The sequence below is a fragment of the Macadamia integrifolia genome, chromosome 3, assembly GCF_013358625.1.
Source record: "Macadamia integrifolia cultivar HAES 741 chromosome 3, SCU_Mint_v3, whole genome shotgun sequence".
In the NCBI taxonomy this organism is placed as follows: Eukaryota; Viridiplantae; Streptophyta; class Magnoliopsida; order Proteales; family Proteaceae; genus Macadamia; species Macadamia integrifolia.
The window spans coordinates 31,494,031-31,515,635 of NC_056559.1; the positions used below are offsets into that span (position 1 = coordinate 31,494,031).

The 21,605-nt window shown below is 38.5% G+C and overlaps 2 protein-coding genes across 8 annotated transcripts; both read left to right on the forward strand.

Annotated features, from left to right (window-relative positions):
• The first annotated feature begins 1,335 nt into the window (after window positions 1–1,335).
• On the forward strand, window positions 1,336–14,702 carry LOC122074876 (chloride channel protein CLC-c-like). 6 transcript variants are annotated; one of them, XM_042639857.1, is made up of 8 exons: window positions 1,336–1,630; window positions 3,721–3,987; window positions 5,185–5,385; window positions 6,422–6,599; window positions 10,663–10,925; window positions 12,403–12,672; window positions 12,920–14,048; window positions 14,241–14,702. In XM_042639857.1, the coding sequence occupies exons 2-8, from the start codon at window positions 3,791–3,793 to the stop codon at window positions 14,337–14,339; spliced, it is 2,337 nt and encodes a 778-aa protein (XP_042495791.1). In that variant the 5' UTR covers window positions 1,336–1,630; window positions 3,721–3,790; the 3' UTR covers window positions 14,340–14,702. The 6 variants fall into 6 exon arrangements, with proteins under 6 accessions (XP_042495791.1, XP_042495792.1, XP_042495793.1 ...); XM_042639858.1 differs by having other exon boundaries at window positions 3,724–3,987; XM_042639859.1 differs by having other exon boundaries at window positions 3,727–3,987.
• Window positions 14,703–16,167: 1,465 nt separating this feature from the next.
• LOC122072802 (uridine 5'-monophosphate synthase-like) lies at window positions 16,168–21,546 on the forward strand. 2 transcript variants are annotated; one of them, XM_042637214.1, is made up of 6 exons: window positions 16,168–17,037; window positions 17,640–17,723; window positions 19,120–19,202; window positions 19,302–19,389; window positions 19,511–19,765; window positions 21,186–21,546. In XM_042637214.1, the coding sequence occupies exons 1-6, from the start codon at window positions 16,261–16,263 to the stop codon at window positions 21,255–21,257; spliced, it is 1,359 nt and encodes a 452-aa protein (XP_042493148.1). In that variant the 5' UTR covers window positions 16,168–16,260; the 3' UTR covers window positions 21,258–21,546. The 2 variants fall into 2 exon arrangements, with proteins under 2 accessions (XP_042493148.1, XP_042493147.1); XM_042637213.1 differs by lacking the exon at window positions 21,186–21,546 and adding an exon at window positions 20,603–21,087 and having other exon boundaries at window positions 16,184–17,037.
• The last annotated feature ends 59 nt before the right edge of the window (window positions 21,547–21,605 follow it).

A 21,605-nucleotide genomic window follows, 5' to 3' on the forward strand; every position in this document is an offset into this window, starting at 1 on the left:
AAAAAAAAAAAAAAAGAAGGTATTTTTACTGATTCTGTCTCTTATCCATTATGTGCCGAATTACTATTTTAATACTTACCCAAAAAAACCATGGAAATTACGATTTTGATTTGTTCTCACGTTTCGCGTGAAAATCTCTCTCGGCCGTAGAGAAAAGTCAAAGTACTCTAAAGTGTCCGTGTCGTTACGTCAAGATCTTTACCCGCTTCGTCCCGAAAACCAACGTCTGCTTCACGGTGCTTGATCTAGATTCTTCCTTTGGGCCTCACGGACGACTAAACAGGGAAAGCCAAAAAAAGTCGGTAGTTTCCCTTTCAATTTCTACAGTTAGCATGTAAGCTTTCTCTGTCAACGATCATATCAAATGGCGAAGTAAAGCATAGGGCCATGCAATTAGATAATTTTTCTTTTTTAATTCCATAGGGGCTAGGCTATAATTTTGTGTGCTCATGTGATTGGGCATAGAGGCAATGTGATTAAGTAACGTAAGATTGTTGCCTAATTGCGCTCTCTACTCTAGACACATGATCGCCAGAAAAGATATCCCAACCCCTTCCTGTGTAGATGCCTATGCTCACTTTTCCATCAGCCCAAGCGCGTGGGCTATGTGACAGTAGAAAACCTCATGGTCATTCTCCTCCTATAGATAGGATTCCTTTCCATAGAGCCCAAGAGCCAAAGTGATCGATCCTAGGGTTGGGAAGACCTAGGGATATGTGCTTGGGTACTCCTAGTCCTAAGGTCACTCTCTGATCCTCGGCTGTATGGAGAGGAGCCAAACCCCCCTACGCCCAAACACATAGTTGTGTGAGAAAACTGTCATGTCCCTTGTGTAGATGCCCACGCACGCTCTTGCATTGGCGTTGGTCACATAGGCTTAACAACAAAACTCCACCCATAAAAAACAAGTGGAGAGCATGGCTTATTGTTTCGAGTATTGGCTATACTGATCGTACCATATTAGTATTAGCTGAGATCAATACTGATACCTGGACAATCTAGATTGATCACCCATATCATTTTAGCTGTAAAAACAGTAAAAAAAATTACCAATGTTTTTAAAAAGCAGGAATAAAAGTGACCAATACGCATCAATTCAATTTGAATTCATATCAGTATTAATATCTGTCGATACCAATATCAATATTGATATCTAAATCTTGACGTGGTCTCTCTTATCTATTCACTCAGTTTGGGGTAAAGATCTTTTTATAGAATACCAGACAGATTTTTACTCATAAAAACGCTGACGTGAATCACGCTACCATAGATATATATTTTTTACTTAAAAAGTTTTGCTTATGGATGAGGGAGTGAGCAAGCGCTAGGTGACGCTATTTTTATCTTCAATTGTTCAATTTTTATTCCCATCTCAAGAGTCCGCCAATCGGGCTTTGTTTAGTTTGTTTTTTCTCTTATATATACCTTCGATGTCTCCTCTTTCCTCGGCTCCTCTATATTGTCGCAGACACCAATCCCAATTGAGCCGGAAAATTAAAAAAACTAGGAAGAGAAGATGAAGATTCGGATAAATCTGAATAATTTATCTCCGCCGACGGAGATGGTGTGTTCGGCAGAGTAGTCGAGGATCGGCTCTGCAAGTTGGGAAGGTTAAAGATCGATATCAGAGGTAATCAACCATCTCTTACTTCTTCTTCTCTATACAATTTGGATCTTCATTTTTCTCCTCTTGATTTCGTTATTTTTCAATTAAGTTCTGAAACTGTTGCATGATATCTTCTCCGATTGAACGTGAGGAATGATTTTTATTTTTTTATTTTTTCTGTCTGGTTGTTCAAATCGGTCCTTCTATATCGAAGTTCCTGATTGAAGCTTTGAATTCCTCATATACTGATCTGCAATATCTTTTAGGTTTACAGGCTTTCTTTTATAGGTTTCTAGTTGGGACCAACTTCTCCACAGATGGAATCGAAGTTTCTTATAGCTTTCGTAATCGCTCTCTGTTCTTTTTGTCTCTGAGCATTCTTCTGCTTTTTCATGGAGAGATCTATGCAAATGAGCTTTTCACTGAAATTTATAGCTTTATTTCTTAAAATTGTTCCCTTCTGTTGATTTTCACTGCGATTTTCTCTTTCTATCTATTCTGTCTAATTGTTTTTTTCATTGTCGGAATCGTTTTCGAGAATCCTAATTCCTCACCGTCCTCCCGTCCCCGGTTCCTTCCACTCCATCCTCGTACTTGCCACGCGTCGTGTGTTTATTGGAAATTAGCTCTCCAAAACTGCCGAGCTGAATTTGTCGTTTTATGGGGCTTTGCAGTAATAGGTTTGAATGTCTCATCGTATAATACAGACAGATAGCAACTAAAATTAGCCGGCACAACTTGAGACCCCACGTCGAAGCCCAAAACTTTGCTGACATGATATCAATAATTCAATAGGAAGTGGATTCAGATCCTCGAACGCGCACACTCAGCCATCGGATACACACTGGGTGTACCGGAGAGGATTTGATTCCATATTTTTTGGTGGAGGATCTGATTCCATATGGATTTGGCCAAACTGAATGACTTTACCTCCAAGATTTGATATGATTTTATTCTTAGAAAGTTCTTATTGCATCGCAGGATGAAGGAATCGTGAGTCCTCAATGACTATTAATATCGGCCCCTTATTTATGAATGATCGTTGATGTCCGTACTGTTCCTGATATCCTATGGACGCCATTGGAAGGCTTTGGTCCTTTGTGAATTTCAGGCCCGAGACCAGGTTGAGTTAGGCTAATCCAACTCAATCAGGATCGATCAACTCAGTCCAACTTAAGTTGGGTTGTCTTTGAATTGAGTTAAGTGAACGTATAATTATGTTGGGATTTTAAAAAACCCGGTCCTACCTGGGCCATTAACGCCCCAACCAAAAAAGTCGATATGTAACGTTGAAAGATTCTGTTTGTGTCCATGGAATTGGTGAGGTTTGTTAGCTACGCTGCCCACGTGTTTCATACCAAATGCTTCAGCTTATCCATCGACACGAATCGTCGTCGACTGTGAGGGCTTATATTCTGGTTAAATTGCTCTGTGCCGCAACAGTGGAATTTATTAAATACGCAGTGTTCCTGCCGCCCTCTTTTAACTTTTGGAGAAAAACTAGAAAAGGAAGGGAAAGCCCATGATGAGCAGAGCAACTAAGCCACTGGACTGCCAAGTTCCAAATCCAAGGATGAAAGATTCCTTCCTCTTGTTGCCGCAAAGCCTCAATAATCAACCCTTGCTTAGTTCAGCAAATATTCCTTCCTTTTTCATTTTTTATGATTGTATGCATGTGAGAATTTATGCACAGACAAAGCAGGACAAGCCTTCCCCCAGAAAGAGTGTTGGGCTCTTTCATTTCCATTCTGGACATCTCAGTTGCAGATTTGCGAAATGGAGCCATTTCTGGTTGGTGGGTCGTTTGCAAATTTTAAGCTGGATTGGATAAATTTCGTGTTTATGGTTAATTTTTGTTTATTCAAAAGGGTTTTTCAATTTGGGTTCTGGCGCCCACCAGAATGGAAATAAGGAGGGATTTTGAGATTGGAATCTATAAATATATCGATCATGCTATTTGATTAGCTCGACAGTAGTATAACTTTTATGAATCAGTTTGTCCATCTGGGATGTCAACTTTGCGTCAATTGGAAGCCATTGAAAAGTACTAACAAGTATCAGACTTAAAACTCACAACTCAAAGCTCTAAAAGATCTTATTTGTTTGTATGCAAGAAGTAGGAGAAAGAGTTTCTGTAGCTGAGAAAGAAATTGAAGAACTTGGTAAAGATTATAGGGTGCAGAGATGGATCGAGGAGACTTGAATGATATAGAAAACGAAGGACTGCTTCTGGATGGGAGGGACCTGGAGAGGAACCGCTCGGACATGTCGGAGAAAGGTACTGTCATCAGGGAGCCACTCCTTAAGAGAAGGATAAACACTACCTCCCAGTTAGCCATCGTTGGTGCTAACGTCTGCCCAATCGAGAGCCTTGATTACGAGTAAGCTTCTCTCTGCCATATTCATAATCACATGTAGTAGTCTTATATTCTTCCTTTTTTTACTTGGTGAATGATTTCTTAAGTGCTTAGTCACACATCAGGCAGAGTCGCGGACAAGTAGTAGGCTTTCTGTGGTTGGGGCTGTGCCCATGAGCTAGCCTGAATCTGAGGTTCAAGTTTTGGGATATTGTGTTTGAACACAACCACCATGATAACAGAAGGTCTGAATGCTGCAGCATAAGTAAACAAAAAACCAATTCCAATGGAAACCAAATTCACCATAACATCAGTTAATTGGATCACTATAAGCATGTGGGGTTTCAGACCAAACAGATTATGATTACGGGAACAATGCTTTCCTCGTATCCAATAATGACAAATTCAGCCTTATACCAACTTAATGGGGTTAGCTACATGGATTCATCCAAAAATTAACAAAGAGAAAAGAGAGGTGAGTTGAAGGATGAGAGATGAGAGATGAGAGTAAGAGGAAAGTGGCATAGCCCGCAAGTCAGGATAATCTCAGCTAAATGTGGCTGGTTACATGGATCCTTGCTTTCCTCATATCCTTTCTGCAGTAATTGATCTCATTCTGCGTCATAATGGGGAATCCTGGGCAAGTAATTGCAATCCAACAATGGTATTTGATTTACAAACACATATATACAATGTACCCTCTCTTACCCCCCAAGCCTGTTCCCACTTTGACTATGCAAGCTGGGGTCTAGAATAAAAAAACCTTAAAAAACGAGTTGTCTCTGGCCATAATAAAGAACTATTAAAAGTGGCACCACCTCAGCTGATAGCCTTTCTGGCTATATTGACTTATCTGTCATGTGGCACTGTCCATTGGTTTTGAAACTTCGTGGGCAACAAGTCATTCACTCGTACATCAATTTTCAGTCCAATTTGATATTGCCAGATGTTAGATTATGCTGCGAGAATTGTTTGCTGTCTTTGAAGAACAATGGCTGGTAAAGAAAGTGACAAAACCCCATATATAGGGGGCATATGGTCATGATGAGCCATAAATTTTACATAGGGCCTATGTAGCACTTCCTATTTATCCAACATCACAATGATTGATTGATTATTTGCTATCTCCTCAATGTCCCCATCTTTTCTTTCTAAATTTGAAGTGCATTAAAGTTTTATAATAAGAAATCCTCACCTTTTTCCTTTGCTTTCTATTTTCAGGATTGTTGAAAATGATCTATTCAAGCAGGATTGGAGGTCAAGGAAAAAGGTTCAGATATTTCAGTACATCGTCCTCAAGTGGACTTTTGCACTTCTTATAGGGTTAGCTACTGGGGTGGTTGGCTTCTTTAACAACATTGCAGTCGAGAACATAGCAGGTTTCAAGTTGCTGCTCACTAGCAATCTGTTGCTCGATAAGAAGTAAGCCTGAATTCTCTCATTATGCTACAATATTGTTTCTTTGAATGCATGATGCTATTACTTCTGGTACGCCCTTTTTTAATTGTCCCTTTCCTGTTAAACCCTAATTTAAGGCCTGATGGACAAAATCAGGTTGACCCAATATTTCTAACCATTCAGTATATAAATTTTCGTTATTCAAGACTTCCATCAATGTTTCTTTTCGACATCAAAAAATAATCCATTATGAAATTGTTAACTGGGCTAATTTGGATCCAGAAACATTCCACAGTAGGTCCACAAAGTGAATGCTTAGATTGCTTGGTGTATGTAACTTGCATTGTAATAGTTAGTACAACCAAAATAAGAACAAAGAGATTCATTAAAGAAAATGAAGAAAAAAGCAGAACAGAAGGAGGATTCCAAAAATTGTATCCATATTCTTTTTATGATGAAGACTATGAATATGGCTAGTATTTCACTAATTCATGATTCAGCAGATTTGTTTTTTGAGATTTGTGAACTTTGTAAAAAGTTCTTTTAGGTTGGTGACAAATTTAGATTTTGATTATGGAGATACCAAATATTGTAGGTGGATACTGGATTAGAAAACTACTGGTACTAATTAACATGAGGATATCATTGGTAGAGGGCATAGATAAAGTTAATTTTTCATCATAATCTCTCTCCATTTCAACTCAGTCACTGTTTTGCCATCATGCCGTATCAATTCAGTCAGTCAGTTCATTAATTCACAGTACTAAACATTAAATTCTCCTTATAAATTTCAAGATTTCAAACTACCTGATTTGATGAAAGCATTTTTTGCCCTAAACTGCTTCAGAAAAGTGCATGACTGTATTGAGTTCATGTGCAGCTACTATCTCATATCTCAGATATGTTATAGATGCATGACGCCAACCCCCCCCCCACCCCCCCCCAAAAAAAAAAAAAAAAAAATTTAACATTATATATCAGTGTAAGTTGATGCTATAGAATTGTAATTTCACTTATGCTGATTCCCCTAATTGCAGCTATGATTATGGTTCCAGCGCAGGTATGTCAGGGCATTTTTAACATTTGCTGGTTGCAATGTAGTTTTGGCAACTTTGGCTGCAGCCCTTTGTGCATTCATTGCCCCCGCAGCAGCTGGGTCTGGCATACCTGAAGTGAAAGCCTATCTTAATGGTGTTGATGCTTATTCCATTTTGGCTCCAAGTACTCTCTTTGTGAAGGTGAGTTCCAATTAATGGGCCTCTTTTGCCATAAGGTTTATGCTGATAACCTTTTAACAAATGAACGTACACAAGAAATCCTTTTAAGTTGAAAGGCCCTTTCTATTTCTTTTTTTTTTTTTTTTCGTTTGATGCTTTATTTCACATTGGTTTATATTTCGTTGTGCAATTTGTTTATTTAAATTCCTCTAATTCTTGATGCTTGGTTTTAGCCACACCATATTGTTCAGGATTCATAATGTCAATTCTTTTTGAAAAGATTCCTTGAATCTCTAAAGTGTGCAACTCTATAGAATATATTGTGCTTAGTCATAGATCCTAAATTGTCCACAATTGGTTTCAGGCTTCCTCCTAATTTAGTATGACAATTAGTAAAAAATTGCAGTTGTCTCGTTTCCACTATTCATTATGTACTTTTGAATGGAATCTTATAATAAAAAAGCTATATATTGTAGTCAAATTTCTGCAAAAGCTATGGTATCTTTGTTGAAGTGGATCATATGTTGCTCTTGTTGCATTTTTTAGAAGCAGGCAAAAATGTTGGATGAAATGTTTATCATAAGGACATCCAAGCATTCATGTGCGAATACAGCCGAGTGAGTATTTGTTGCCCTCAAGATTTGTGTTAGATCCTAAATCCATTGTTCCTTTCTGACTGCCTCCACTAGTGTCTTTCTTGGTCACGTCATTGTCCTTCTGTCCTGCAACTGGCAATAGATGGATCCTTTTCATGGGTGTGGTTGGTGCATTTCGTTGAACTCTCTCAGTCAGTTTCCTTATATTTTGTAGTCTACTCATGCTCTCTCTAATTTCCTAAAAAGTGCATTCATCTCTGATTCTATGCTGGTGCCTTGTATTCATCTCAAGGTCCTCCATATTTACATCCATTTTGTGCATGTGTTATTTTTCAATTGCCAACAGTATGCTCCATAAATCATGATGGTCTTATAATTATTTTAAAGTAATTTTTTCCTAAGTAGTAAAGAAATTTTATCTAGTCCATTTTTTGAGGAAAAAAAGAAAAAAGTGATCTATGCCTTTGGTTTCTACATTTTAAAGAGAGTTTCTACATTGAGCTTTTATAATAAATATTACCTTACAGGCTTGAGAAGCTACGTAGGGACTTTTTAGTGGGAAGATGATGCCAGTAAGTACCATTTGGTGGAATTGGAGAGGGTCTATTGGCCTAAGGATGAGGAGGATCTTGGTGAAACGTCCATTAGAACCATGACCATAGTTATCTAGGTTTGGGGTGGAGGAGGGTAGTTTACTGCAGTGAAGCATTATGTTGAAGAGGGAGGGTGGAGGCCTGTAAACAGGTCTTATGTGTTGGTGTGGAAGTGAATTTCCATGATTGACTAGAAGTTTTGAGTGGGATGGTGGATACATAGGCAAGCTAATTGATGCAAATTTGGAAAGTTTAGTGTTCTTGCGATGATGTGTCACTTAGGAGACAGTTTCAGGGTTAGCATATGTTTTGCTTGAAAGAAGGAGACTTTAGTATAATACTGTTATGAATGGATGGAAGGCAACAGAGTGTGGTCGGTACATCTGCTTCGGGACTTCAAACACTTGGGAGGACCAATGGCTGGATCACTTTCCAAGCTCGGAGAAGTAGTCAGTTGGGAGGGAAAGTAACCATTATCAGCTTTTTTTGTCAAAACTTTGGTCAGATTTCCCTGGTGGTGTTAATCCCTTTCTTCCCTTTTTCTCTTTGGAGCTGGTACGGGGTAGGGTTAGGCAGCGTCAGTTGACTAAATTTTGACCATTGATCACTTGGCACGTAGGAATTGGAATTTTCAAGTATTTGTGTGATGTGTGGGGAGAACAAGGAATCTAATAGACACCTTGTTCAGTGCAAGTGTATTGCTGGCATTTGGAGGAAGCTTTTTGGAAAAAATACATGATTACCCATTTTTTGGTTTTTCTTTACAAAATTATCCACCAAAAGTTACAGTTAACAAAAAACCTCAAAATTAGGTTTCCCTTTACAAAACTACCCACTTAAAGTTTAAGTTAACAAAAATACCCAAAATTGAGTTTGGGTTTATGAAACTACCCACTCAAAGTTTTAATTATTAAAAAATACCTAATCATATGTGGAAGATGAAGAATCATTATTTTGGGTAGTTTTGTAAACACAAACCTTATTTTGGGTAGTTTTGTAAACACAAACCTTATTTTGGGTATTTTTGTTAACCGAAACTTTGGGTGGGTAGTTTTGTAAGTCCAAACCTAATTTTGGGTATTTTTGTTGACTGAAACTTTTGATGGATAATTTTGTAAAAGAAAATCCAAAAATAAGTAATCATGTAATTTTCCCAAGCTTTTTTCCTGATCTAGTGAAAGTGGACTCTTCTCCTGTCCATGATCTGAGTGCTACAAGGATGGACAGTTTAGAATATAGATGATGTTACAGTGCTCTCAGCCTAGCTTGCAAAAGGCTTTCCCATTTGCAATAACCTGGTGCATTTGGTTGGCCGGGAACTTGTAGATTTTCAAAGCGAAGGATCATAGCCAGTCTAACTAGGATCAGGGTTGGTGTATTAACAAATTAAAGAGGGGGGGGGGCTTCAAACTCCAAAACATATCAATAAACAAAAGCTCCAAAGCTCAGTCAACATATAGTCATTTAGGCTTCGCAAAATCATTGATTCTCGCCTCTACAATGTAGTTTACAGTTTTAAACAATGTTTAGTATAAGTTAAAACACCATAAATAATCAGATGGCCTTAAAGATAATAAGAAGACGACGACCAAGAATAGTGTATGTAGCTCTATGAATGGAGCCAAAGAAATTAGGGACAACCCCCTCGCTAGTGCTTTGTTTCCTGGTAAATTCTCAGGTATTAATTCTGGGAGTTGATTGAAAAGAAAGTTTATGGTCCAATAATTACATTTCCACTTTCTTGTTTGGAAATGGGTGGGAAGGTTGTGCAGTTTTATGTTTACCAAACATTGAAGCATTTGATTGCCTCCTCGACTAGAATCGTTTCATTTTAATTTCATGATCATTTGAGTGCCTATTTGATAATTCTGTGCTAGAGATCGATACTTGTTCAATTATTAAAGGTATGCTAGTAAAAACAGAAATGACGTTATTGAGGCTTAAATGCAGATTTTTAATTTACAACCTTTTGTTGACACAAAATCGGTGCATTTTAATGAAATATCAAATTTGATAGATAAACTAAACGGAAAATCTTGATGTCTCCCATGATGACAAGTACATTTTAACTATGGCTCTCATTCTGCCATTTGGAAGAGTGATGTGGCAAATCTGACCATTGGATATCTAGGAAATGGTCTGGATTATCACATTAAAGTTTAGCCTCAAATTTAATTGCTTCTCCTTCCCTATAATCGCATATCCTCCCATTTATGTCCATGCACCCCCTTATGGTCCCATGCACCCTCATTATAGTGCTTAAATGATTCGTTTTGCAACTTGGATTGTGGACAACTCCAATTGGACTTAAGCTTGACATGTGAATAGGGGACTATGGGATTTTCTTGTGCATAAAATTTCAGCCCCAAGGCCCCACACTGAGTTGCCACATGGTAGTAATAATACATGGTTACAAAAATCAATCGTCACCAACATGTTGACAACAAGTTAAACCCCTAAACTAAGGACATGGGTTTTATTCCATATGGCAACCAAATGTACTCAAATTCTTGATGGTTGATACCTGGAAAATGAGTTCCAAAAGAAAAAAAAATAATAATAATAATAATAAAAAAAAATATATATATATACATACATATACGTGAAAGATGACCAGAAAAAAAAAAGGGGCTTAATTCCCTTGCAGCATGCCAACTATCCTGTATTGCAGTGGGACATGTATATGTCTTTTTCTATTGATTGATGATTAAACTTAAGAAGCTTAAATTGTCAGCGACTTTCTGAACTATTAGTGATATAGAAAGTGACAAGCTTTAGTATGTTTATTAGCTTGCGTTGACTTCTCAGATGACATTAGCATTTTCTTCTGTGGTTCTGTTGGATTCCCCAGTTTTAATTTCCCTGTTCAACTTATTGAGCATTTTTTATCTGCAGATATTTGGTTCCATTTTTGGAGTCTCTGCTGGATTTGTTTTAGGTAAGGAGGGACCTATGGTACATACAGGAGCTTGCATAGCCTCTTTACTTGGGCAAGGTGGGTCTCGCAAGTATCACTTGACTTGGAGAGGATTCCGATACTTTAAAAATGACCGGGACCGTAGGGACTTGATCACTTGTGGTGCTGCTGCTGGAGTTGCTGCTGCTTTTCGTGCCCCGGTTGGTGGAGTTCTATTTGCCCTTGAAGAAGCAGCTTCGTGGTTAGCTCCTCACTCTATCTTCTTAGTATTTACTTTCATCCTTCTCCCTTCCTTCCACTTTTTGGTTGTGTGAATGCTTGTAACTTTTGGGCCAAACTGCCTCCTGCCGCCTTGTCAATGTATCAGTGCAGGTCATAATAGTTCACCACATTGTACTTCGCCAAGACATTAGTGTCACAAACCAAATGCACTCTAAATAATCTACCCCATTGCCACTGACTAGGGAACACATGAAAAAAAAGAAGAAAAAAAAACCATGAAATGAGGGAGAGGAAAGTCCTGATCACCAGAAGCTTCCCCTTCCCTCCTCTTCTATGATCCTTCCCTGCTGATCTGCCCCTTTTGTAAGAGTTATACACTTATACGCCAAGTCGATTGCCTTGGAAATAGTCATATTCAGTCAACTCCTGTATGGAGAAGTCTTTCAGGCCAAGGTGTGCCAGAAACTGATGTATAATTGCTGAGTCATTGTTCATGTGTCTTCTGAATTTTTAGCAGAAAATTAGATGCTCAAACATGCAGATGTAGAACAAATAGAATCCAATTTTCCAACTACTTCTTGGAAGATTTGATCAGAATTAAAAATATCTTAGCATTCATATCAATTATTTTTTGAATGTTCTCCTTTTGTTGTGGAAACTATTGCTTCTTCTCATATGATGCCACACTAATTCATACTCTTGTTTCTTTTGGTAGAAAACAGAGCCATGAAAGAAAGATAAAGGAAAATAGGGGGGAGGGAATAGCAAACCAAGCGGGTTTTCCCATCCTCATGACATTAGGAAATTGTACCCCAGTCTAATTACATTATACATGAGCAGTAAACACTTGCCAAATGGCTGTTTCCATTCTTTGTGGAGGGAAGAACATTCATATATCTTTTTTTACCAGTTCGAAAAAAGGAATAGTTGAAAGAGTGGAATGGAAAAGAGGGATAAGACACAATGTCCAGTACTCCAGTGATCTTTCTAACTGATTGAAAGTAAAGGAAAGATGATTTTGGATCCTTCTCAGCTGTTTGCTAGACTTGTGTTTTTGTCTAGCTGGGTTCGAGCTTGGATTCACATGTACTGATGTATGGTCTTGCTGATAGCTGCAACAATCTTACATGAGCTAGTCCATTTTTTTAAGTTTGAGTTACCCTTCTCTCTCTCTCTCTCTCTTTGGGTTTTTTTTGGTGTGTGTGTTGGGGGGGGGCATTTGGATGGGAAAGAAAAAGGAAAGAAGCCAAGGAGAAAAATAAAACAATTTGTTGTTTTGTCAATCCTGGTCATCAAATGATTCTGTTGAACAGAAACATTTTGCCTTTCATTGTAACCAATTGTCTTGCAAAACCACTCTCAAAGTAGACTGAAACCCTTGACTCAGTGCAATTGTTGTTCACTTAAATCTATTTGTATTGCTGTGTCTCAAACAGATTAATAAGATTTTGAGCCTTGAACTGATTCCCTTGTCTTTCTCTCTGTTTGTTCTCTAGGTGGAGGAGTGCTCTTCTTTGGAGAACATTTTTCACTACTGCCGTAGTGGCTGTAGTGTTGAGAGGTTTTATAGACTTTTGCCGGAGTGGAAATTGTGGTCTTTTTGGGAAAGGAGGACTCATCATGTTTGATGTCAGTTCAGCCAAAGCCACGTATAACACCGTAGACCTATTAGCAGTAATAATCCTCGGAATCTTTGGGGGGATTTTCGGAAGCCTCTACAACTATCTCGTGGACAAGGTTTTGCGTACTTACAGCATCATCAATGAGTAAGTCCACATTACTTACTCATGATTGTATTGTGAACTACCACATAAATGGTTGCCTGGGTCCCAGCTCCTGATTTTGTTGATGGCAGTTTAATTATTTTATTGTGATGCACCACAAAGGTTTGTACACATCAAACGGTTAAAACATTATTGTCAGTATGTGGCATTGGAGTGGCTTAGTCCATCTTCATTTTCTTCTGTTATTATTGTACTTGTTTCTTATGCTAATGATGGTGAGTGATTGCAGGAAAGGCACGGTATTTAAGGTGATCCTTGTCATTGCCATCTCCCTCCTGACCTCATGCTGTTCATTCGGCCTTCCTTGGTTGGCAAAGTGCACACCTTGCCCTGATGACTTGCAAGAGGTATGCCCCACCATAGGTCGCTCTGGCAACTTCAAGAGCTTCCAGTGCCTGGAAGGCCATTACAATGACCTTGCCTCCCTCTTCCTCAACACCAATGATGATGCAATACGTAACCTATTTAGCTCCGGCACTGAAAATGAATTTAAAATATCCACCCTATTGATTTTCTTTGCTGCTGTTTATTGCCTCGGCATTATCACGTATGGAATTGCTGTCCCCTCTGGACTCTTCATCCCAGTCATACTCGCTGGAGCCACCTACGGACGCTTGATTGGCACTCTCCTTGGGTCCATCTCTGACCTCGATGTTGGTCTATTTGCTCTCCTGGGATCTGCCTCCTTCCTTGGTGGCACCATGAGGATGACAGTGTCTCTTTGTGTCATATTGCTTGAGCTCACCAATGATCTCCTAATGCTTCCCTTCGTGATGGTAGTCCTACTTATCTCAAAAACTGTAGCAGATTGCTTTAACAGGGGTGTTTATGACCAAATAGTGAAAATGAAAGGCTTTCCTTTCATGGAAGCCCATTCTGAACCTTACATGAGGCATTTAGTCGCTGGGGACGTTGTATCAGGTCCATTAATCTCATTTGCTGGGGTGGAGAAGGTGGGCAATATTATGCATGCTTTGAAAATGACAGGACACAACGGTTTTCCGGTGATTGATGAGCCACCCTTCTCAGATGCACCAGAATTGGTTGGTCTTGTGCTGAGGTCCCATTTGCTTGTGTTACTCAAGGGGAAAATGTTCTCGCGAGAGAGGGTGTTGATTGAGAATGGGATATCACGGAAGTTTGATGCATTTGATTTTGCCAAGGGTGGAGCAGGGAAGGGGGTAAAGCTTGAGGACCTGGACCTTCAGGAGGAGGATATGGAGCTGTACGTTGATCTCCATCCAATCACTAATACATCTCCGTACACAGTTGTGGAGACAATGTCTCTAGCCAAAGCTGCACTGCTCTTTAGGCAGCTTGGCCTAAGGCATATGTGTGTGGTACCAAAAACCACAGATGTAAGTGCTCTCTCTCTCTCTCTCTCTCTCTCTCTCTGTCTCTCACACACACACACACACACACAGTGAATAGGGAGTTGTCTCACTTGTTTGGTTTAAGAGTAAACTATTACCCTAAAGATGAATAACTCCTTTATGTTACTATTTGCAAGCTGCTAGCAATTTTGAATTGTTTAATTTTTCGACTTGCAGAGACCACCGATCGTTGGTATCCTAACACGGCATGACTTTATGCCAGAGCATGTATTAGGTCTCTACCCTCACTTCAAATCCACAAGGGGAAGGAAGTAACTTGTAGGTTTTATTGCTATGATGTTATCTTGACTATCATTTTTGTCTTCATTGTTATTAGTGATACATTTTTTTGTTATGGGATGTCTTGGGCATTTTAGAGTTAGAGAAAACTTTCAATGAAGGTTCATTGAGTCAAGTTTAGCAACAAATCTGTTTGAAGTTCATTTTTCCCCATATGTAAATAGGCTCTCCCTCCCCTGCCCCCCTTTTCTTTTCTTTTTCTTTTTCTTATTTTTGGGGGGTGGGGGTGGTTGGTAGTGAATCTCAGATATATAACCAAATTCCGTTATGCCTTTTGAGAGGTTATTGTTACCATTTGTTTTGTGATCAAAATAAAGCAGATTGGCAAGTTGAAAGGGATGAGATTGATCTTCTTGGCAGGAATAAAAAGAGAATGTAAGTAGAAAGTAGAAGAGAAGAAATCATGTTTGGGATACTAATCCCGTATGTACTGTTCAACAGCATCAAACTCCTAAAGAAAAATCTCATATTTTTTATTCAAATCATTTCTAATTGATAGAGGTGTATTACAGATTTAAAGATCTTTTAAAATGTCTAAATTAACTCATAAAAGACTCATAAGTATTCTAACATGCTTGATGAAATAAATAAAATTAAAATCGAATTTCTATCTAAATATGAAGTTGCGTAATCTTACCCAAATGCTAATCTTAATTACAAATCCAGTATACTAATTCTATCCCACTTTATAAATGAGGCTCATTTAAAAAAAAAAAAAAAAAAAAAAGTCTAACCTATATTATAACTACCTAAATGTCTATTGCCCATGTGATTGCTACCAACAACTTTCAGCCTCTCAAGCTTTAGATATATAGTTCTCCAAACGGTATTAATATCTAATCAATGGCATTAGGCCCCCTTAACCAAGCTAGTAAGTGTAAGAATTTTGTCCCGTGATAAGATATTTCTCTCTCTCCCTCTCATTGTACCTCTCTAGCTCTTCATTCATTGGAGAGGAGAAGTCAAATGATATTATGTGGCAATGAGTTGTGTAAGGCATCCCTAGGTGGGGGGTGGGGGGTGGACCATGCTAGTCTGGGTGAGATGGATTAAAACAAAGATAATTTGGAAGTTTGCACTTGGGGAATTCAGGCTAAGATGAAGATTAGTTGAATCTTGAAATCTTATATTATGAGCAGCCCAAGTAATTATTGTTGAGCTTATATATGTTAACAAAAAAAAAGCTTATATATGTTTAATTAGATTGGTTTTGGGTCCATTATTTTTACGAAGATAAATTGTAATTGTCTGCAAAGTAGGGTCTTGAAGGTGCCTATTACATTGTATCTAAAAAAAAAAAACCTTTGAAGGAAGAAGATTCCATTGTGAGATGAAGAATGGTGTAGGATTTTTTTGAATAAGAAATTCTCTATACCAGATAGATATATGGATATAGAGGCTAATCCCATCTCTAATTTCGTATAATTAATCAAGATCACCACCATGTCTACACATAAATTTGGCTGTAATTAGATGGCAATCCATCAGGTTTGTGTTGGGTTGAAAAATAAAATCTGAACTTAAAAAAAAAATAAAAAAAATTCAAACACAAATTATGAAAAAATAAAGGTTTCTCATGAGAGTGTGGTCCCTACACCCAAACAACTGGGACGAAAATGACCCAATTATCTCCCATAAAAATAAAAAATAACATCTCTATACATGTTTCCATGAGTTCCTCTCACGCAGGAACGGCACTTCACCACAAAATTATATAATAGAATATCAGCTCCGAAAACAATCACAGAAAGCCGCAAAAAAGTGGTCGGATCCGGGTCGGGTTCAGATACACAAAGTTAGTTAACTTCGTTAAACCTCAGTAAACCATAATTGAAAAGCTTGGCCTTTTGGGTTTCAGCAGTGGAGTGTGGTGTGTGTGAGAGAGAGAGAGTCATCAATGGAGTCTCTGATTCTGAAACTCCATGGGATAGAAGCAGTGAAATTCCACAATTTCAAACTCAAATCAGGGATATCTTCTCCAATGTACATAGACCTTCGCCTTATCGTTTCCTACCCATCTCTCCTCCGCCAAATCTCTCAACTCCTCGTCTCCTCCATCCCTTCCACCACTACCTTCGACCTCATCTGCGGAGCCCCTTACACCGCTCTTCCCATCGCCACCAGCATTTCCATCTCCAACGACATCCCCATGCTGATGCGACGCAAAGAGATCAAAGACTACGGTACTGGGAAAGCCATTGAAGGCGTTTTCGAAGAAAGCCAAACCTGTCTCATCGTTGATGATCTCGTCACTAGTGGAGCATCGGTTCTTGAGACAGCTTTGCCTCTCAGGGCTCTAGGGTTGAAGGTAACGGATGCTGTTGTTCTCATCGATCGAGAGCAAGGGGGGAGAGAGAACCTCGCTGACAATGGGATTCAATTGCATTCCATGATTAAGATTACTGAATTGATTGATATTCTGAGAAAGAATGGACGGGTTTCTGAGGAGATGGAGAAGATGGTTAAATCTTTCTTAAAACAGAATCGAAGGGTCTCTCTGCCGCTGCCGGCGCTGGCACCCAAGAATTTTAGGTTTACGTATTCGGTAAGAGCGAAAATGGCGAAGAATCCCATGGGGAAGAAGCTTTTTGAGGTGATGGATGCGAAACAGAGCAATTTATGCTTGGCTGCTGATGTTTCAACTGCTGCACAGTTGCTCGCCCTTGCCGACAAGGTTTTGCTACTCTTTTAATAATCTTCACTGGAATTCTTCTTTTGTTTATAGTGCCAAAGATTGTTACTAAAATGAAAAAAGGAAAAAAATCGTCCGTAATTCATTTTGGAAAATACCACCTTCAGGGGTGACACGTGTATTGATACTAATGCAATGGTCCAGATCTGATTTAAATGACTCTTCACTGATTTAAGGTTTTATTAGTTGTACCAGATCTGGACCATTGCATTGGTATCAATACACGTGTCACCCCTGAAGGTGGTATTTCACGGAATTGTACGAGATCGAAATTACAGACGATTTCAACCCTGAAAAAGACTTTGTGTTACCAAAAGTGGGAATATCCAGCTAACAGAACCTAAAACTAGAGTCATAGTTTACATTTTTTATTTACCTAAAGTGGGAATATCTAGCTAACAGAACCTAAAACTAGAGTCATAGTTTACATTTTTTCTTTAGAGTGGATTGGTGATTTGCTTACTTTCTTTATTTTATTTTATTTGTAGTACGAAGTTTCATTCATTTGGGCTTGTCAATCATAGTAACATCATTAACATTAGAAGAATTTTTAGTCTTTGATGCTGTGCTGAATATGTTGGCAGGTTGGACCAGAGATCTGCTTATTGAAAACCCATGTGGATATATTGCCTGATTTTACTCCAAATTTTGGTTCTCAGCTTCGTTCTGTATGTATCAAAGCTTGAATATTTTACTTCTGCACTTTTCTTTCCATACAACTCAAACCAACGATATCGACCAACTTTAGTGGCACACCATTTATGTGACGCCCATTAATCTTGTTTAATACTACTTTGTGCAAAGGAAGGAAAATTATTAGAGTGCATTTTAGGAACACATGCATATATAGTTCTTGAAAGAGATTATTAGAGCAGAGATAAGAGGATGGTAAGAACTCAGTTTTCAATGGAGTGCCTACAGAAATATTGCCTTTCTGAGATGAGAATGGAAAGTTTTTCAAGGTTAAGTGGATTCTAATATATTTAGACCTTGAACAATTATTTATTTTACATCATATATATGCATTATGCCACATAGCACACACATCTATGGTGTTGAAGGTAGCTTATCTATGAGTGTGTGTGTTTTGTTGGGTTAAGTGGCCTATAGGCCCTTGACTAATTCAAGTTAATGCCGAGTTAGCTGCTGGCCATGGCTTTAAACCGCCTCACTAGACCAAGTATGATATTTATTATTTTGTCACAATGGTGTTGTGAGCATTGTGGAAACAGTCTAGTAGCCATTAAGAGGCAGTGTGCAAGCGAGCCTACCAGGCAGGACACTTGTCACTGTGCCATTGGCCAACTAGTGGAGAAAGAGCATTTAAAACATTAATGTCAGTTAACAGTTGGGAGACTTCAACTAAATCTATGGGAGGATAAGAGATTCAATTCAATGGACTTCCACAGTAGTTTATTTACCCTGCTATGCGAGCTCTTCTCCACTGGTTGTCCAGACCAAAGGAGTTAGTGCCCAATGTTTTGAAGTAAGTGCCAAAAAGTGACTCACACCATCTAGTTCATATTTGATCTTATGTGTTTGATGGGTCCAACTTTGGCTGCTTGGCCATAAGATTTCATGGTCTGAGAAAAATGATTTAGATGGACTTCATAGAACTTGAAGACATCAAATTTTTTTTACTTGGTTCCAGTGAGACTTGGACCCTTGATCTTTAGGTTATTGTTATATGAAATACTTAACAACTGTAGCAAGGCTTTAGTTTTAACACCTGCAATAGTTTGTTATTGTAGTGTTCTTATTGAATGAACTTAAATTGAGTGATGAATGCAAGACCCTAACAAGTAACAACCATGACATTGGAGGTCAACCACCAGGCCTACATAATCCTTTCTTGATAAAAATGCTCATTTTCTTCATCTCTATAGCTATATCCATGATGAATGATCTAGACTAGGAGACAATTGGTGGCCTTCTGTTGCTAACCAGAAATATTTCCTCTGTTGGATGAACTTGCCAGTTCCATGTTGAGTGGATTTTTGGTGCCTCAAGTGTTGTAATGAAATTGTTGCTAAATTGTAGCTGATTGGCTTATTTCTGTTGAAGCTTGCAGAAAAGCACAACTTCTTAATATTTGAAGATCGTAAGTTTGCCGATATTGGAAACACTGTATCTATGCAATACGAAGGGTAAGATCCCCCCCCCCCAAAACCTCCAAAAGGAGATTAATCTTATTGCTTGCTTCCTCCTTGTGTCTTGATTGATATCTCTGGCTCTATTGTCTACAGAGGTGTTTATCATATACTGGAATGGGCGGATATAGTTAATGCTCACATAATATCCGGTCCTGGAATCGTTGATGGTCTGAAACAAAAGGTGTGCATTTAATGAAATTCTGCACTATCATGTGCAGTCATAGTGGCATTTTAATTTCTATTTGGCATTAGGAAGTTTACCTGTTGCAGGGCGCTGAATAAAGTTCTTAAACTATATCTAGGGTTTGCCTCGTGGTAGGGGCATGCTACTGCTTGCAGAAATGAGCTCATCTGGCAATCTTGCCAAGGGAGACTACACAACTGCGGCAGTAAAAATTGCGAATGATCACTCAGATTTTGTAATTGGCTTCATCTCTGTCAATCCAGCATCATGGCGAGGGGGACCTGTAAATCCAGCATTTATCCATTTGACCCCTGGTGTTCAAATGGTTACCGGAGGTGATGCACTGGGCCAGCAGTATAATACTCCTTATTCTGTAAGTTCATTTTACTGTTTGCCCTTTTTTCTGAAATGTCGCTCTTTAGGTTAGATCCTGCTAGCTTGATGCATTGATGACATCAGTTGGCCGGATAACGTACGTAGTTGAATCAGAGACTTATTTTTCCTTCTTTTTGGGAGGTTAGCTAAGCTGGGTTTAGCAGGAGCTTGCAAGAAAATGTTTAAAGGAGAATAATTACAATTCTTTGTGCCATCTTTACAAGTAATCAGTGAAAGCAAAGGATAAGTTGTAAGAACAGGTCAATTACTTATCCTTTGCAATTTGACCTTGCCTTATTCTAAGGTATCTTGAAATATCAATTGTTCCTTTTACTCCTTCCCAAAGACATTTTTCCAAAATATTAGAACATGAGAAAAGTAACACTGGTTTTGATTGTTCCCTCCCCCCCTGATATTTGATTTCTGTGAAATCTGTTTATCTCAACATGCTCAGCAGACCCACATCAACACAATGATAATATCTTCTGACAAAAGTTTTGTGAACAAAATTGTGTCGTTTGTTAACAAAATACTGTGTCATGAACCTTTGTTTTTTATTTTCACCTGTTCACTTTATTTGTTTTTATTTCCAATTGATCTCTTGTATTGTGTTCGCTTCTTAATGCCAGTTTTTGCCAACAACAGCAGTGATGATGCTAATTTCTTATTCTACAAAAATTCTCCAATTCATGTATTATTTGACAATATGTCTCACTCTCCATTCATTTTGGCTCCTCGCATTAATACATTTGAAAGGAAATTAAGATGGCCATGCATAATTTTCTACATTTTTTGTTTCTTTCGGATTCTCCTTATTCGTTAAATTGCATTTTAGGTCATCTATGATAGAGGAAGTGACATCTTAATTGTTGGCCGGGGAATTATTAAGGCAGCTAACCCAGCTGAGGCTGCTAGAGAATACCGTCTTCAAGGATGGAATGCATACAGAGCAAGATGCACATAAAAATCTGTTGTAACTGGTGATTTCTCAATGTGTTCCCAGAGCTGGCATATGATAAAAGCCTAATCTTTCTGTGATATTTTCTTTGTTTTTCCTCTCTTACTCAGTTGATAGGAGTCCTAGTATATTCAGAACGCTTTTTTTTTTGGGTAATTTTATATTTTGATTTAGTTGGATATGGTGGGTTACACAGGTATGATGTGGAAGGGACTCAAATGTGAATGTGGATTATCGGATAGGAATACAGTGCATAGACAAGATGGGTTATTGGATAAGAAAAGTTGTATACTTCAAATAAAATCTCATTTGGGCAAAGGAGGATTCTTCCTCCCAAGTGGGTCGAAGTTAGTTTGTGTTTATGCTGTGGATTTGTCGGTTAGTGTCAGTTGCTATCAGTACAATAATATTATCAAATCAAGGAAACTAACAAAATCTAACATGGAACTGATGTGAGAAGGTGGACAGACTTGAAGCTAGTTTTTCAACTTTGAACTTCAATGCTGCAGTAGAGGCATCATGCAATCCTTGAAGGCCTTAGAGAACCAGGTATGATCATTGGTGGCCTTGAATGCCGAACTAGATCAGTTGAAGGATAATAGAGAAATAGCTACTACCAGCAGTAATTGCAGGTACCAGAAGGGGAAATCAAATCACAAGCCATGAACAATGGGGTGGAGAGCCAGACATACGCATATGGGTTCCCAGAGTTTGATGCATATAATCTAAATTGTTAGATCCATAGTGACCCTTATTAACTTCTCAGGTCCTATTCCTTATTTACCAAAAAAGAAATAAAATCTCTGATCCTATTTTCTTCACCGGTTACTTGAATTCCAGGGATCCATCAAGGATGCAGTAGTCCTCACCTCTATCCATG